General features: G+C 36.4%; 3 protein-coding genes across 10 annotated transcripts; 1 reads left to right on the top strand and 2 right to left on the bottom strand.

Annotated features, from left to right (window-relative positions):
* The first annotated feature begins 3,983 nt into the window (after positions 1-3,983).
* On the top strand, positions 3,984-6,204 carry LOC106386131 (fasciclin-like arabinogalactan protein 14). The gene has a single exon (XM_013826021.3). The coding sequence runs from the start codon at positions 4,222-4,224 to the stop codon at positions 5,032-5,034; it is 813 nt and encodes a 270-aa protein (XP_013681475.1). The 5' UTR covers positions 3,984-4,221; the 3' UTR covers positions 5,035-6,204.
* LOC106389858 (CTP synthase) lies at positions 5,749-10,110 on the bottom strand. The gene is made up of 23 exons (XM_013830209.3): positions 9,931-10,110; positions 9,742-9,832; positions 9,463-9,620; positions 9,233-9,312; positions 9,078-9,164; positions 8,946-8,996; positions 8,737-8,854; positions 8,614-8,670; positions 8,458-8,522; positions 8,288-8,371; positions 8,146-8,196; positions 7,985-8,047; positions 7,839-7,885; positions 7,641-7,710; positions 7,491-7,553; positions 7,292-7,381; positions 7,171-7,209; positions 6,867-7,094; positions 6,689-6,774; positions 6,556-6,604; positions 6,393-6,473; positions 6,213-6,306; positions 5,749-6,123 (listed from the first exon to the last, which is right to left on the bottom strand). The coding sequence occupies exons 3-23, from the start codon at positions 9,578-9,580 to the stop codon at positions 5,966-5,968; spliced, it is 1,779 nt and encodes a 592-aa protein (XP_013685663.1). The 5' UTR covers positions 9,581-9,620; positions 9,742-9,832; positions 9,931-10,110; the 3' UTR covers positions 5,749-5,965.
* Positions 10,111-10,545: 435 nt separating this feature from the next.
* Positions 10,546-14,495, bottom strand: LOC106389857 (zinc finger CCCH domain-containing protein 37). 8 transcript variants are annotated; one of them, XM_048759218.1, is made up of 12 exons: positions 13,929-14,495; positions 12,947-13,194; positions 12,500-12,556; positions 12,337-12,408; positions 12,161-12,217; positions 11,864-12,061; positions 11,664-11,701; positions 11,525-11,571; positions 11,292-11,410; positions 11,152-11,217; positions 10,925-11,065; positions 10,546-10,839 (listed from the first exon to the last, which is right to left on the bottom strand). In XM_048759218.1, exons 1-12 carry the CDS (start codon positions 14,347-14,349, stop codon positions 10,684-10,686), a joined length of 1,620 nt encoding a protein of 539 aa, XP_048615175.1. In that variant the 5' UTR covers positions 14,350-14,495; the 3' UTR covers positions 10,546-10,683. The 8 variants fall into 8 exon arrangements, with proteins under 8 accessions (XP_048615175.1, XP_022554216.1, XP_013685660.1 ...); XM_022698495.2 differs by having other exon boundaries at positions 11,271-11,410; positions 11,664-11,710; positions 13,929-14,487; XM_013830206.3 differs by having other exon boundaries at positions 11,664-11,710; positions 13,929-14,487.
* Positions 14,496-15,754: the final 1,259 nt, after the last annotated feature.

Here is a 15,754-nt window from a genome sequence, read left to right as displayed (position 1 = left end):
AAATGTAGAATGTGGTTAGAAATTTTAAAACAACACTAAAGATTATACGGTTCAATATATAAAGCATTTACCAAAATTCAATATTTTTGTTGAGGTTAACACATAGATTTTGAGAAATTTTCAAAAAATATGACAATATTGTTTTAATACATAGTTGCATTATACACTACTATATGATGATGTTGAAAGAGGTTTAGAGCCTTTGTTGTGTCCGTTTTTCAAGAAAATAGCGATTTTGTAGTGAATATTCCACTGGTTAAGATAGTATTACGAAGTTTTACTAATTAATTGATAAAAAAATAGAACGATTCATATGTACCATAAAAGAGAGTTTAACATAAATTAATACAAATGTAGAATGTAGTTAGAAATTTAAATAATACTAAAAAATTTAGGCTTAATTTAGGCTTAAGTATATAGAGCGTTTAACGTAAAACTCAATATTTTCATAGGTGTTAACACTTAGATTTTGAGAAAAACTCAAAAAATATAACAATATTTCTTTAATGCATAGTTGCCTCCTGTACTAATATATGATGATGGAAAAGAGGTTTGGAAGATTTATTGTCTCCATTTCTCTAGAGTAGCGATTTTATATTGGTTAGACCACTAATTTAGGGAGTATATGAAATTTTACTATTTTAATTTATAAAAAAAATTGAACGATGCTCATGTACCTTGAAAGAGATTTTAGAATACATTAATACAAATGTAGAATATGGTTAGAAATTTTAAAACAACACTAAATATTATAGGCTTCAGTATATAAAGCATTTACCAGAATTTAATATTTTGTAGAGGTTAAAACATAAATTTTGAGAAATTTTTTTAAAATATGACAATATCGGTTTAATGCATAGTTGCATTCTACACTAATATATGATGATGTTGAAAGAGGTTTGGATTCTTTGTTGTCACCGCTTTTCAAGAAAATAGTGATTTTGAAGTGGTTATTCCAGCGATTTAATTAGGGAGTATTATGAAGTTTTACTAAATTAATTAATAAAAAATTATAATGATTCTCATATACCATGAAAGAGAGTTTAGCATAAATTAATACAAATGTATAATGTGGTTAGAAATTTTAAAACAACACTAAAGATTATAAGGTTCAGTGTATAAAACATATACCAAAATTCAATATTTTTGTAGAGATTTTGAGAAAAAAAATTTTGAAAAAATTTAAAAAAAATATGACAATATTGTGTTAATGCATAGTTGCATCCTACACTAATATATGATGATGTTGAAAGAGGTTTAGAGCTTTTATTGTGTCCGTTTTTCAAGAAAATAACGATTTTGTAGTGATTATTCTACTGATTAAGATAGTATTACGTAGTTTTACTAATTAATTGATAAAAAAATTAGAACGATTCTCATATACCATAAAAGAGAGTTTAAAATACGTTAATACAAATGTAGAATATGATTAGAAATTTTAAAACAACACTAAAAAGTTTAGGCTTCAGTATATAGAGCGTTTAACGTAAAACTCAATATTTTCGTATGGGTTAACACATAGATTTTGAGAAAATTTCAAAAAATATAACAATATTGCTTTAATGCATAGTTGCCTCATGTACTAATATATGATGATGGTCAAAGAGGCTTGAAACTTTTGTTGTCTCCATTTCTCTATAGAACATCGATTTTATGTTACATAAACTTCGATTAGAAAGAATTTCAGTATTTCAGTATGTAACAAACCGGTGGAAATGGATTTGATATAGCGTAGAAGCTCATTAAGAAGGGAATAAGCGGGTAAGGCAATGATGACCACTTGACTGCCTTTGTTATACTTGGCTTCTTTGATGTTGTTTGAGTATATAATACCTTTCATTACCATAATCTATGTGCTGCCTACATTCTACAAAATGAGCATTCAGCTGCAAAAACCATTAAAAGATTTCAGACAATAGTAACAAATAAACAGTCAAGATAAACAGTATTAGAGAGACTCTCGAGAACATCAAGTGGTTTCAGGTCAATCATTGGACCCTTGTTTGATCCTTTTCTTGATGGACTTGTCTGAAAGACCACCAGAAAACGCCGAAATACCACTTTCCGCTTCGTTTCGAAAATTTGGCCTTTAAACTCCATATTGCTCATATTAATTAAACGATTTACAAACTGCAGCATACCTGAACGCCTTTGTGACCATCATATATCTAATATATTGGCGAAGTGATCAAACTTTGAGGGAAGAGACGTTGGAGTCCACTGGCAAGGATGGTAGAATATGTATACGATGGCGAATGCTGCGGCTATTTGGCAGAACACTGGAGCTGCAAATGCTTTTTTCTTATCCAAGGAACCGGTGTTGGACTTCGCCGAAACTTTGGTGGTGGACTTGCTAGGACTTTGCTGGTTGAGTTTTCGAGAATAGTATCCATGGAAGCAGTTTTGAATTTCGCCGGGGTTGTGGAGATTGAGTTCACCGGAGCGGTGGAGCTTGGAAGCTATATTTTGTACCCTGTAAACAATGTATGTGGTGGGTTATTAGTGAGATGATTGGGAACAGTGGAGCCACGTTGTGTGAGAGAGGGACATTTATCCCCAAACAACTTTTTAAAATTTTATGGTAATCATTAAATAAATTTAATATGCCCTCATTGTTTTTAGCAAATATACTCCTAATCCATTGATCAATTTTACTTATGCCCCCAACAAATAAATTATCTGTCTCCGCCTCTGATTGGGAAGTACATGAGGCTTATGATTATAGGAGTATATATGCTGAGCTTGGTTGGAGGTGAAGCGTTTAGGTGTCACAAGGAGATGAAGTTATGAGTAGTTTTGATTGGAGGAAGAAGCTACACAGACAATTGAATTCGACACTAAATTCTATAACTTTACACATTCACAGTTTAGATGGATATTTTTATTTCTCAGGTTCGCAATTAAGAAGGGATAAAGACGGAGCACGAAGAGGCAGTATCTTCTTGGACTGAAAATTATGTCACACATTCAATTAAAAGAAACAAGCTTCCATAAGAGGCCATGATCAAACGTAATTTGTCAAATTTCAATTTACGATAAAATGGAGAACAGAAGTCACGTGTCCAGAGGAAGGACCCTCTTCGCTAAGGTGGTTTCATGAAAATTGAGACTTGTCGTAATAGATTTCATTTATCACTTGTCACCGATTTTCGATTTTCTGGGCTCACTCATTCAATTTTTTAAATAATTTAGTAATTAATGGGTCAAAAAAAGTTTCACATAAAGGGCCCAGAATTTCGCTACGTATAAGCAATCTTACCTTTATGATTACACCACCTCTAGTGCATACAACTTGGCATCACTGTAATAGCATAAACACTTAATTTTACCTTTATGGTTACAATTAAATGTATACACTTCTTTACTAATTTTTAATTTTATTTGATTCATGAAAACATATTTCGTCCATATTGAAAAGATGTTATAGGATTTACAGACATATTAATTAAAACTAAATAGATATATTTATCTATTAAATTTTTGTTTTGTTTTTATTTGATTCCTAAATAAAATTATACTACTCATAATTTTAGAATTTAACTCTAATTTTAGTTTAAAATAAATTGCAATAATTAAAATTTTAAACATCAAACTTTTAAGGAAAAATCTCCAAAATAGCATCTTTCTAAGTTTATATCACAAAAATAGCACTCAAAAACTAAAATGACCAAAATAGCACATTTCTAAGTTTATCCTTTGAAAATTTTAATTTTTTTATTTTTCAAAATTTGAAATCTTATCTCCAAAACCTCATTTTTCAACTCTAAACCCTAAACTCTAAACTCTAAACCCTAAACTCTAAACCATAAACCCTAAACTCTAAACCCTAAACCCTAAACTCTAAACCCTAAACCCTAAACTTTAAACCCTAAACCCTAAATCCTAAACCCCACCCTTTAACTCTAAATCATAAGTTTGTGACTTTTGATAAAACATTAAATGCTATTTTGTGACTTTTGACCTTGAGTGCTAGTTTGGGAACAAAAACTTGATTTAGTGTTATTTTTGTCTTTTTCAACTTTTAAATTCAAAATAAAATCCATATCGATCCTACAAGTACTCTAGCTCCAAAAGAGACGAGACACAAGTTTCCTCAAAGTTTGGAGAAACACACTCTCTTCCTCGTGCCTAATAAAAGAGACCAAATCAAACTTGCAGGTCTCTACTCTATAAAAAGCTCACACCATACAGCAAACAACAACCAACCTCATCAACAACAAAATGTCTTCTTCTTATTCTTCACTTACACTCTTCTTCTCCTTCGCTTCCACATTCCTCTACACTTCATCAAACTCATTCAACATCACAAACATCTTAAACCAGAACAATGAGTTCTCCACTTTCAACAACCTTCTCACCCAAACCAACCTCGCCTCCGCCATCAACTCCCGTCAAACCATAACCGTCCTCGCCCTTTCCAACGACGCAGTGTCCCACTTCTCCGACCAATCAGCCGAAGACAACAAGAAAGTCCTCAGCCTCCTCATCATTTTAGATTACTACGACATCAAGAAACTCAGAAGCCTGAACAAAAAATCAGTAATACTCACCACTCTCTTCCAAGCAAGCGGCCAAGCCAAAGGCGAACAAGGGTTCGTAAACGCAACCGTTATGAACAACGGTGACGTTATGTTTGGATCTGCGGTTCCTGGATCTATCCTTGACTCTAAGCTTATAGACTCTGTTGCCACACACCCATATAACATCTCGGTGCTTCATATTAGTAGCTACATACGTTTCATGAATCCTGATGGTTCATTTGATGTTGGTTCATCATCTAAACCACTTCCTCCACAACCTCCTAATGATGATGATTATGAATTTGACGAGCCACCATCCCCACCTTCCTCTACTACTAAGCCCGTTGTTGCTGATGCTACTGCCGCTACTGCTAAGCCACCTTCTGCTGCTACCGCTAAGCCACCTTCTGCTGCAAAAGCCAACTCAACAAGTGGAGTTTCAGCGATTAATGCTCCTAACTTTGCGTCTGCGTTCGTGGTCTCATCATTTTGGTTGTTCATGACGGTCTGGTGATGTGATGGTTAAGACTTGACGGCGATGAATAACAGGATGCAAGAATCAAAAATATCAGATCAGCTTTTTGAGAGCCAGAAAAAAAGAGGAGATTGGAAGAAAAGTTTTTCACCAAAAACACAAAGAACAGTTCAAGCTTCACAAGTTCTATGGAATAAAGGCAACAATATCTCTAGAAGAAATAAAGTGATTGATGATTCAATAAGGATAGAGGAAGTTGTAAAACCCAAAAGTTATTTATTTGGATGCTTGGCTAAGTTGTAAGAGATTTCAATTGGAAGCCAATAAAGAAACACAAACTTGCACGGCTTTTCTTATTACAAATGGTGCCTTGTTGTTTGGTTGCATTATCCCAAACAATTTTCTTAAAATCAGTTTAAATCATTGTAAATCAATTTAAACTGTTTAAAATCAGTTTAATTCGATCTAATCTAATTTTTATCTGTTTAATTAAATAATAATATTACTATGAATCCATAATTTTGTCTATTTTTAGTTTTATATATCTAATTTTAATAATTCATCAAAATAATATTATAATAAAATCCAAAATCTAAAATATTTTTTATAAATATTTAATATACAAAATAAATTAATAATTTGTTAACGCCTATGCGAAGTTATAATCAATATAGTTGCTAGTCTTTCTATCTTTCTACCAATCTTTTTAATATTGGTTACATGTATAATAAAGGAAACAAAGTAATGCAAACATTAGATTAAAGATGTTTATTACTTTAAGCTATGAAAAGGCAAAAGCACCACAAGAACATGAAGCACATTTGACATCCATGTCTATCCCAAAAACCAACAACAAAGTCTTCAAAGACAAGGAAACAAAACTCAGGTGCTATACATGCAGAGTGTTTTTGATTAAAGGGAAACAAAAAAAAGAAGAAAGCGAGTGCAGTAAAATTTTCTCTTCATTGAGTCAGTGATGTAATCCGTTTCCATTGCTATACACATTGCCATTCTGGTAAACTTTCCCCGTTGTCGTTCCATTGGCCACTCTAGTTGTTGAAACTTTGCTCACCTTGCCACTTGCTTGCAGAACTGCCTCTAGACACCCAGACGCTGCTGCTATAAGACCTGTTTGTATCAAAGTGTTTTCTTAGCAAGCCCACAAAAAACCATCAAATACAGGTTCTTGCCATTATGCTATATAACCGAGAAATTACCTAGAAACAATGCAGAAGGTTTTCCAGGTCTGGACTTGAACTCAGGATGAAACTGAACACCCACAAAGTATGGATGATTTTGAAGCTCCACAATCTGCACACCACACACGCAGAACATTGACATACTGTTCCAAACTCATTGAAGTTACACATTAAACAGGGTGTCTACGAGCATATTACCTCCATACGACGCCCAGTCTCATCCTTCCCAACAAATGAGAGCCCAGCATTCTCAATTTCTTGTATCATATCTGGATTTACCTGCCATTACAAAAATATATTCCAAGTTTCACGACTGAGGAGAGAGCTCAAGGAAAAGAATATGTAGAATATAAAACATTACCTCATATCTGTGCCTGTGTCGCTCAACAACAAACTTTGCATTGCCGTACCTACAAATAGAGATAAGAAGTTATATAGGCTTTGGAAACGAGCCTTAAGAGTTATCATGTGCTATGGAGCTGGTATGTGCTTACAACTTAGCAGACTTGCAATCAGGAACCTGAAAGTAAGTCCTCCTTGACCCTAAGCGCATTGTGCCACCCATATGCGTTGTAGATCCCTTAAAAATAAGATTAAACCAAGGTTAAGAAGACACTTGAGAAAATGAAAGCATGTAATCAGTCAGATGAAAAGACTATATGGTCTAAGTACCTCTGGCATAAAAATGACGCAAGGGCTTGGCGTTTCTGGTTCAAACTCTGTGCTGTTTGCATCCTCAAAGCCAAGAATAGAGCGGGCGAATTCAACAACAGCCAGCTGCATTCCCAGGCATATGCCAAGGAAAGGGACTTGATTCTCACGGGCGTACTTTGTAGCAAGCATCTTCCCCTGCACTCCTCTGTCACCAAAACCTCCTGGTACTAGAATACCATCAGCACCCTGAAACAAGCAACAAATGGTGAGTCCCAACATATTTACAGAATTGGTGTAGCAGTCTCTGTAAGGATTAACCTACCTTCAAAAGATCCCATGCAGCTTTATGGACATCTGGCGTCTGCAATGGCAAGTCGTACAAAGGTTCATGAGATTAAATACAGTTGTAGTACACAGAGGAGAGAAACGAAGAGAAGACTCACTTCCTGTGCTGTAATCTCTTCAAGGTCACTGGCTGCAACCCAGTCTACAACAAGCTTCTTGTGACATGCAACAGAGGCATGTAAAAGAGCCTGTAGACAATAATGAAAATGCCAAGATACTCAATACTAAGCCCAGATTAGGGCATAAACTAAAGGTTAACTATTTTTGGTTTAATCAAGACCACAGAGATCAAGTTACCTTCAACACGGAAAGGTAAGAATCAGTAAGGCCAGTGTACTTTCCAACCATAGCAATTCTAACCTGAAAGAGAAGACCACTGAGAATGAACAACAGTTTCCATTATCTAGACACGCTGCCATCAAATAAACAATTAGAAAGTTGACTAACAAGATCTTGCAGGGTATCATAGATTTTAGTTCTTGCAGTCCATTCTGTCACGTCAGCCTCTACAGCTTTGCTGCAAAGAAGCAAATGTCAATTAGTAGAGAAAAAGTCATCACAGCGAAGCTAAAGTGTAGGACCTAAAGCAGAACAAAAATTACACTTATAGTCAAGTAAAAACGAAAAGATGGTCTAGGGACAAACCCAAGGAGGTTCAACTCTTTTAAAATTGCTTCATGAGCCTTTTGATCCTATAGAAGAGAATTTAACACCAAAAGAGTAAGACAAAAAAACAATTAATTTGATTTTGTAAGTAGTATTAGAAATTATTCAAGCACAATTTTACTTACCCTCAGAAGCAAAGGAACGTGCCAGATATTTGGAACGTCATAGAGTGTTACAATATTCTCTTCCTAGGAAACAAAAGAAAAGCAGACAGAATGTTTGCTTAAGACTTAAATGAGAGATAACGTCTCTGCTCTAAGAGGTTGAGAAATTAAACAACAAGTACCGGAACATGGCAAAACTGAGATAGTTTCGTCTTCACATTGTCTTCAAGTGCCTGTTTCAAAACAAGAACTGATAAGATGAAAAGCCAAAACTCATAGCTATTCAACACTACAACAAATGAACAGTGTTGGAGAGGCTATTACCTTTGTGCTGCGACATGCAAGGATATTTGGAGTCAAACCAAGGCTCCTGAGTCCTCGCACGCTATGCTGAGTTGGCTTTGTCTTCTGCAAATACAGATGTTGATACCTCAACTGTTACAAATCAATAAAATAGAATCTCCACTGAAGATATGAAAACCACAGAAAGCTACCTGTTCACCAACAACACTGAGAACAGGCACAAGGCTCACATGCACCAAGCAGAAATTACCAGGCCCTAAGAACACAAAAGACAGAAGGTAATGGAGCCGATAATCAATAACGTAAGAGAACTAGTGGATCTTTGACAACTTCAGAGCACAGCTTACCAACTTTATAGAAGAATTGACCAAGAGCCTCAATGAAGGGCATAGATTCAATATCACCTGCACAGAACATAAGTAAATAAAAGCCACTCATCTGAGCAATATCAACCGACAAAAAGTACCTACCTATGGTCCCTCCTAGTTCAATGACACAGACATCAGGAGGACCTTCCTTTCCATCCACGGGAACATTAGCAACACGCTCAATCCACTCTTGGATTGCATCAGTTATATGCGGAACCACCTTAAAGAAAATTCAAACGCTTTTGTTCAATCACCAAGTCAAATTAGAACCAGCATAAAGTTAAGAAGCGACAAGTAGATAGTGAATGAACCTGTACAGTTCTTCCAAGGTAGTCCCCTTTCCTTTCCTTGTCAATGACTGACTGCAAAAATCAAAGACAAAAACTTTGTAAACCAGGTTCTAACATGAGATGATTATTGAGGTAGTAGACAACTAGACATACCTGGTAGATCTTTCCGGTTGTTAAGTTGTTATCACGGGTCAATGTACTGTCTAAAAAACGCTCATAGTTTCCAAGGTCCAAGTCCACCTAAATAATGCTCACCGGTTAGATACAACAATGCATCAGTTTTATACAGGACATACAATCTGACATACCTCTCCACCATCATCCAGAACAAATACTTCTCCATGCTCAAACGGAGACATTGTCCCAGCATCAGTGTTAAGATAAGGATCTGCGTAAACAGTGTAAAATGATCATATAGATAGGAACCAACAAAAACCAGTCAAGAAAGTCTCATCCTTGCTAACAAAAAGGTGTCTCCTTTAGTTGTTACATGCAGTCTCATAGCCAAAAACACAGGATGTATATAAAATAGCCTCACCAATCTTAATGGAAGTAACACGAAGGCCACAGGCTTGAAGGAGAAGTCCAATGCTACTTGCAGTCACTCCTTTCCCAAGTCCACTCACCACTCCTCCTGTCACCAAAACATACTTCATTCTGTTTGGTTTGTCTCTTAAGTTTCTTCTTACTCTTCACCTAAACCATCAAGAACAGACTCAGTAAGCATAAGACGAACAATCTCTTCCTAATAAAGACAAGATGGTTATGTATGAATCAAACACAGAAGAAAGCGTGAATAAGAAATGCAAATTTCTACCTTAGTCGAATAAAGCAATGGCCTTTCTGGATTTTTTCAAGGCGGCGGCTTTAAGCTATAACCTGCAGACCCTCCCCTCTTATTTAAACCTCTAAAGAAAGAATAATTTAATTTTTAATTTAATTTCGACATGTAGTTGTGGCTTTGACCCATCTGAGTCTTTAATGAGCTGTAGATTTCATTCAATACCATGGAGACACGGACACCCGTGTTGAAGCTGTGGGAGAGGTTGCATAGTGTTTCGGTAGAGATAGGCCCAGGAGAGGGTCTTGAAAACTGTGCGTCCAATTTTAAAACCAATCAAAAAGTTTTAAAAAGAGAGATGGGAAAGGTATCAAACTTTTTGAGTCTTTGCTCTGCTATACATCTTTGATCGTTTGTCCTTTTTGTCGTTAATAGAGGCATTCACATGTTTTCAATCAAAACTAGAGACAAGAGTCTATAACTCCATGTACTCTTCCTCTGCCTTTGTTTGCTGTCCTCTTCTCCTTCTGCTGATAACAACCAAAAACTAACAACACAAAACTTTGGATCCGCTAGCAGTTGGCATCGACATGTTTCTTGCTGACGAAGCATGTTTACAAGAACTAGCAAACGGTTTTGGAAACTAGTTTGTGTGTGTGTGTGTTCTTCAACGTTATTGTATAATTTGGTTGGAGTTTACTGATTATTGCTTTCATATTAAGTATTGAATCATTGAGAGGAGAATAATGGTAATGGTGAAAACTTCAGACCCACTTTGTTGCCTTTATAAACATAGAAGCTCTACTGCTTGACCAATTGTAGAGAAGATACTCAGCAAAGTAGGACTCACTCAATCTCTTCTTTTGGTTTTAGGATGTGATAAAAAGGGATTTGAGAAAGGAGAAACAGATGCAGAACATAGCAAGTAAAACAAGATTACAACACGCTTATCATCTTATCTTACATAAAGATAGCTACTCACTGAGTCGTGTCAGTCGCTCCACCAGCAGCATCAGCTTCAGCTTCTGAAGCGGTTTTAGCCATAACTTCGCCTGGAGGAGGATGGTCAAACTTGCATGTTGCCCCGTACTTGCAAGTCCCCGTCTTCATGTAATACGGGCAATTTTGCGCACCCTGCAACAGATTCCTCTATTGGATTAGCACACAAAATACAAGCAAAGCAGTGTGGATTCTATTTGATCAACGTTTTGTACGGTACCTCTCTTCTGGGATACCCTGCAAGACTCAGCTTCACATTCGGCTGCTGAGGAGCTTGTTTACTCGTTGCGTTCAACCTATCTGCTGGGTGATGGAACCTGCACCTCTCTCCAAACTTGCACTCCCCTGTCTTCATGTAGTACTATAACATATGAAAGATAGTGAGGGGTTTTAGTAAAAGTCCAATTGACATGTCAACAATCTAAAAAGTTGCACAAGAATACTCACGTCACATTCTGGTTGTCCAGGTCTTTGGGGATACGTTGCTGTAAGCGCTCCTAGCTGCAACAAGTTCTACTTTAATTAAACCTCCAGCATCTTAGAAGGAGCATTTAAATATTTCTTACAGCATGATTGTAGACATCTACCGTGGGTTGAGCAAGAGTCTGATAGAGGGAGGCAGCTGAGTTAATCAACCCAAGGTTTACACTCGCACTGGTCGGGGACACTAGAGGATAATTTATCCCAGCAGCTTGGGGAGTGAATGCTGTGGCCAAAATCAAAACACGCACACAGAAGATACCGTAAAGATTCTAAGAAGTGAAAGTGGTACCTGAAGATTCTAAGAACAAACATATTTAAATGAGACACGCTCACTAACCAGTCCTCTCAGGATGATTGTAGCGACAGGTGGCACCATACTTGCAGCTGATCGTGAAAATGGAAAACATATTAAACGTTAGTGTCATTTTTTCTGTTCTTTCGAGGTTGTAATCAACGACTTTGTATTTGATATTCACCTTCCGGTCTTGAGATAGAACGGGCAGTCTACTTCAGCCTGTAAAATCTAACAATCTAATTAATGAAACTTCATTCTAAGATGACAGAACAGGTCAGCATACAATCTTCATCAGTTATAAGAATAGTAACTAGACACTAGATAGTTCACCAATTCTGACTATAAGATAATATGTATGGAACTTGAAGTTGAAACCATTACCGGCCTAGCTGGTAGTCCCTTCGAGTTGTAATATGCTGCTGGAGCAAATGTCACATGCGGATTGTTGGTGACATCAGGTTCACTGGTTACAGCCTCAGTACTACCATTATCTTGACTAGATGATGGTAGCTGGATATCTTTTGGGTGGTGGAACTTGCATGTTAAACCAAATTTACATTTTCCAGTCTTCATGTAGAACTGTTGCAGAGTAGAAAACATCAGTGAACTTAATAATTAGGATTAGATTATTCATCAGTGAAAACGGATAAGTTGTGTTACTATATGTGTGTATCTTACAGTGCACGGGGGCTCAGAAGGCCTCTCAGGTAAGGCATCTGGAGTTTCAACAGTAACCTGATATACAGAAGAGCATCAAGTAGCATATATTAGAACCACAAGATCTTATCGGGAGTGTCTGCTGCCACATACAAAGAAACTGAGGAATATAATTAGGAGATGGAAAAGTCACTTACTGCAGCCGCTGTTTTGGGATGATTAAACTTGCACCTTAGACCATATTTGCAACGTTGTGTTTTTATATAATACTGCCCGGCAGTGAAGAGAAGACAATGATGGTCAGATCCTAAGGAAGAAACAGAACTAAAATAGCGAGAAAAGTTTTCAGAAACAGCTTACCGGACAATCTGGTTCACCTGGTCTCTCAGGGTACTCATCGTTTGGAACAACTGGTGCCTGAATGAAAAAAAAGAAAAAAAAGATTTTATCATCTTATCCTTGAATGCCTAAACAATGCCACTTTCAAGTCAAGAAACGATCTGACAAAGAGAAATGCAAGAATAACAAACATAGTTGCAGAAACAGAAACTGAAGCCTTGAGTCACTATCAAGATACCTAAACAGTATAGATATATTGTACTAAGTGCTGACAAAATATATATATATATATATTGTACCTAAGTTTATGAGCCCAGACACCAAGCAAAAAGAGTATAGGTATAGTTTAAAAGTAATCAGACACAAACTCTCGTGGTATAAACATATAAGTACATAGCCTAAATCCAGAGAAGAGAAAAACGTAATCATCATTATAATGTAAATACTTAGATAGTAGTAAACGATCACCTCTTTCCAATCTGGGATTCCACCTTCAGGAACCCAAACAGGATGATCAAATTTGCAGCCCTCTCCAAATTTACAAGTTCTTGTTTGCATATAGTGGGTACAATCCTTCTCCCCTGCCCGCTGTGGATAGACAGGCAAATGGCTCGTACTCTCCAACTTAAGGCGCTTGGTTAAGTAGTCCGTAGTATACCAAGCTTCCGTCTGACCCATTGGATTATGGGCACCGTAGAGAGTCGGATAGTAGAGCGCTATATTACATAATAAACAGTAATATACAACAACATGAGAAGGTAATATATATATATATATATATATATATATATATATATATATGCTGCTGTATATTTATACCTTGAAAATAAACTTGAGGATAATGAAATATACGAAATAATACAGCAGAAAGCAAATATAGCCTCAATAAGTATGTCTTACATATAATCCTTTTGAAAAGTTTATTGGAAACCATAAGAGAGTTGCAAGAAAGCATAACTTTTAAGGGAAAACTAACTGTCTTTCTGAAATTTTAAAGCAACAAAGACTAATTAATTACATTACAGTAGTCAAATATACTTTACAGAGATGTAATAAACTAATAATTAATAGCATTAGAGTAGTCAAATATCCTTAGGGATGATTCTAACTTGTATAAGCTTAGTGGTATCCCAAACACAAAAAGGCCAACCAATTCAACCTCTATTTAAAGATAAAAGCACAGGGGAACACAAACCATAATGCAAATGTAAATCAAGATCTATCCAATCCTAGAATAGCAAGCTAAGCTAGAGACCAATGATTAAAGAAGTGTGTTCTAATGTTAAAGATAAGTTTTTTAATGCTGCAATTGAAGGAACTATAGAGGTAGAATCACGATGAGGGCAGAGAAAACGGAAAGGTGGAGACTTTAAAGCTTTACAAATTGAACAATTCAAGCAATAAATAAGAATCAATGAAGCAGATCTGAGAATTAAGTAAAAGGACAAACCTTCAGAGGTGCGTTTGACTCCAGGAGGAAGAGGCTCAACGGCGGCGGCGGCGGCGGCGGGAGGCTCGACGCCAGGCGGCCAAGCTTCCTGATGAATCAGCTGAGGAGGGTAAGCCAAATGCGACGCCGCCGCCGCGTTGGGGAGATGGTGGTGGTGGTACATGGCCGAAGAAGAGGAAGAAGAAGCAACCGTTGCTTGGTAGTTGGTCAAAGCTTCGGATCCGTCGCGGGATAAGAAGCGGAACGTGGCGTCGGGGTAGTAGCGGTCGGCGGCGGAGGAGGCGTAGAGAGAAGAAAGGGAGAGACTTTGCTGCGGTTGCGGTAGCGGTTGCGGCGGAGGAGGAGCGGGGGAAACGGTGGAGGCGGCGGCGAGAGAAGGTTGGAGGGCGTATGTGAACAATTGGTGACGATGTGCTGCCATTCGGATTTGTGATTGAAAACCCTAAAGAGAGAGAGGTTTGTTTCTCTCTTCTTCTCTCTCTCTCTCTCTCTCAGATCCCACGAAACTGATTTGACATCTCTTCACTGATTCTCTTTAGTTTCTTTTTTCTTTTTTTATTAAATTACTCTTTGTTTCTTATCATTATCAATAAATAGATTTATAAAGTTGTGAGCTTTTTTTGTTTTATTATTACATAATAATAATAATAAACACCGAAGTTAACAAAGAGACCGAACAGAGACTTCAACTTTGATTCTTCCTCACTGGTCTTGTTGCACTTTATGTAAGATCATTTTGGTTGGGTCACATATGTTAAGGAATAAATGTGATATGACCATTAATAAGTTTGGGCATAAAATGTTATGAAATATTATATGTGGATGCCTTATGTGATTTCTAGTTTAGTGAAGGGTTGAACAAGAAATTACTTCTACATCATGGGTTATGGTCCCCAATGCAACCTAACTTGACATTAAGTGAAAAACTCCATATCCCATCAATGGAGAGCTAAGGTCAACAAGGGGTTTGTATTGGAAGATCCATTCTCTTGCCATAGATCATTGAGTCATGGATTCACAAGGTATGTTTTCCCCTTTGTCTATTCAAATAGAGAATTATATGGTTATGAGATTCAAATTGATGAATCATAAAGAAATAAAATTAACAATTGGTATCAAGAGCCACCATATTGATTTTCTATTTGGATCTAAAATAATTTCGAATTTAATCTAAAGTTTGTATTTTAAATTCGAATTTAATTATTATGTGAAAATATTGGATTGTTCAATCTGTTTTTTTCTAAAGTTTATGTTGAATTTTGGGACCATGCATGTTAGATATAGATCTTTGGTTGTTATCTATGTTTAAGATTTATATCTAAATAAGGTTTAAGGTTTTATTGATGGAAAATATTGTTCATAAGGTTTATACTTTCTGAAATTTTGTTGAAAATTTTCATTTTTTTTTTTTGTGGAACAATTTTTTCCAGATTTGGTTAGATCTGTTTTTTAGGTATTAAAGTTGAAAAAATTGTTTGACAATACCCAAGGTGGGAGGCAGATTCGTGATGGGCTTGTTAGTTGTTTGGCCCAAATAAAATTTCTGATTTAATTAATTATTCTGGGCCTGCGAATTTAATTATTTTGGCCCATTTTCTTATGTTTTAAATCAGTTGGGCCAGTTTGGTACAAACATTAAGTTAGGCCCATCCAGCTTTAATTAAGTTAAAAAACGCAGAGTGTGGGATTCGAACCCAGGTCGCGTGACTAAAGCTGGCACCTCCCTTGCTGCCTCCAACCACTCTCCCGCTTAAGTATTCTTGCATAAAGAACCTACATACGTTCACTTATATGTATGTGCAAGAATAAAATTCAGCTTTAAATCA

This window comes from Brassica napus, chromosome C5 (genome assembly GCF_020379485.1).
Source record: "Brassica napus cultivar Da-Ae chromosome C5, Da-Ae, whole genome shotgun sequence".
Taxonomy (NCBI): Eukaryota; Viridiplantae; Streptophyta; class Magnoliopsida; order Brassicales; family Brassicaceae; genus Brassica; species Brassica napus.
This window is presented reverse-complemented; position numbering and strand designations above follow the sequence as displayed.

Coding starts and splice junctions, on each gene's coding strand:
- LOC106386131 (XM_013826021.3), top strand. CDS start 4,222: ATGTCTTCTTCTTATTCTTCACTTACACTCTTCTTCTCCTTCGCTTCC.
- LOC106389858 (XM_013830209.3), bottom strand. CDS start 9,580: ATGAAGTATGTTTTGGTGACAGGAGGAGTGGTGAGTGGACTTGGGAAA. Junction 8,523..8,613: donor TCAATTCTTCTATAAAGTTG/GTAAGCTGTGCT, acceptor TTGTGTTCTTAG/GGCCTGGTAATTTCTGCTTG. Junction 8,197..8,287: donor TTGCATGTCGCAGCACAAAG/GTAATAGCCTCT, acceptor GTTTTGAAACAG/GCACTTGAAGACAATGTGAA.
- LOC106389857 (XM_022698495.2), bottom strand. CDS start 14,349: ATGGCAGCACATCGTCACCAATTGTTCACATACGCCCTCCAACCTTCT. Junction 12,409..12,499: donor CAGGTGAACCAGATTGTCCG/GTAAGCTGTTTC, acceptor ACTGCCGGGCAG/TATTATATAAAAACACAACG. Junction 12,062..12,160: donor CTTCTGAGCCCCCGTGCACT/GTAAGATACACA, acceptor ACTCTGCAACAG/TTCTACATGAAGACTGGAAA.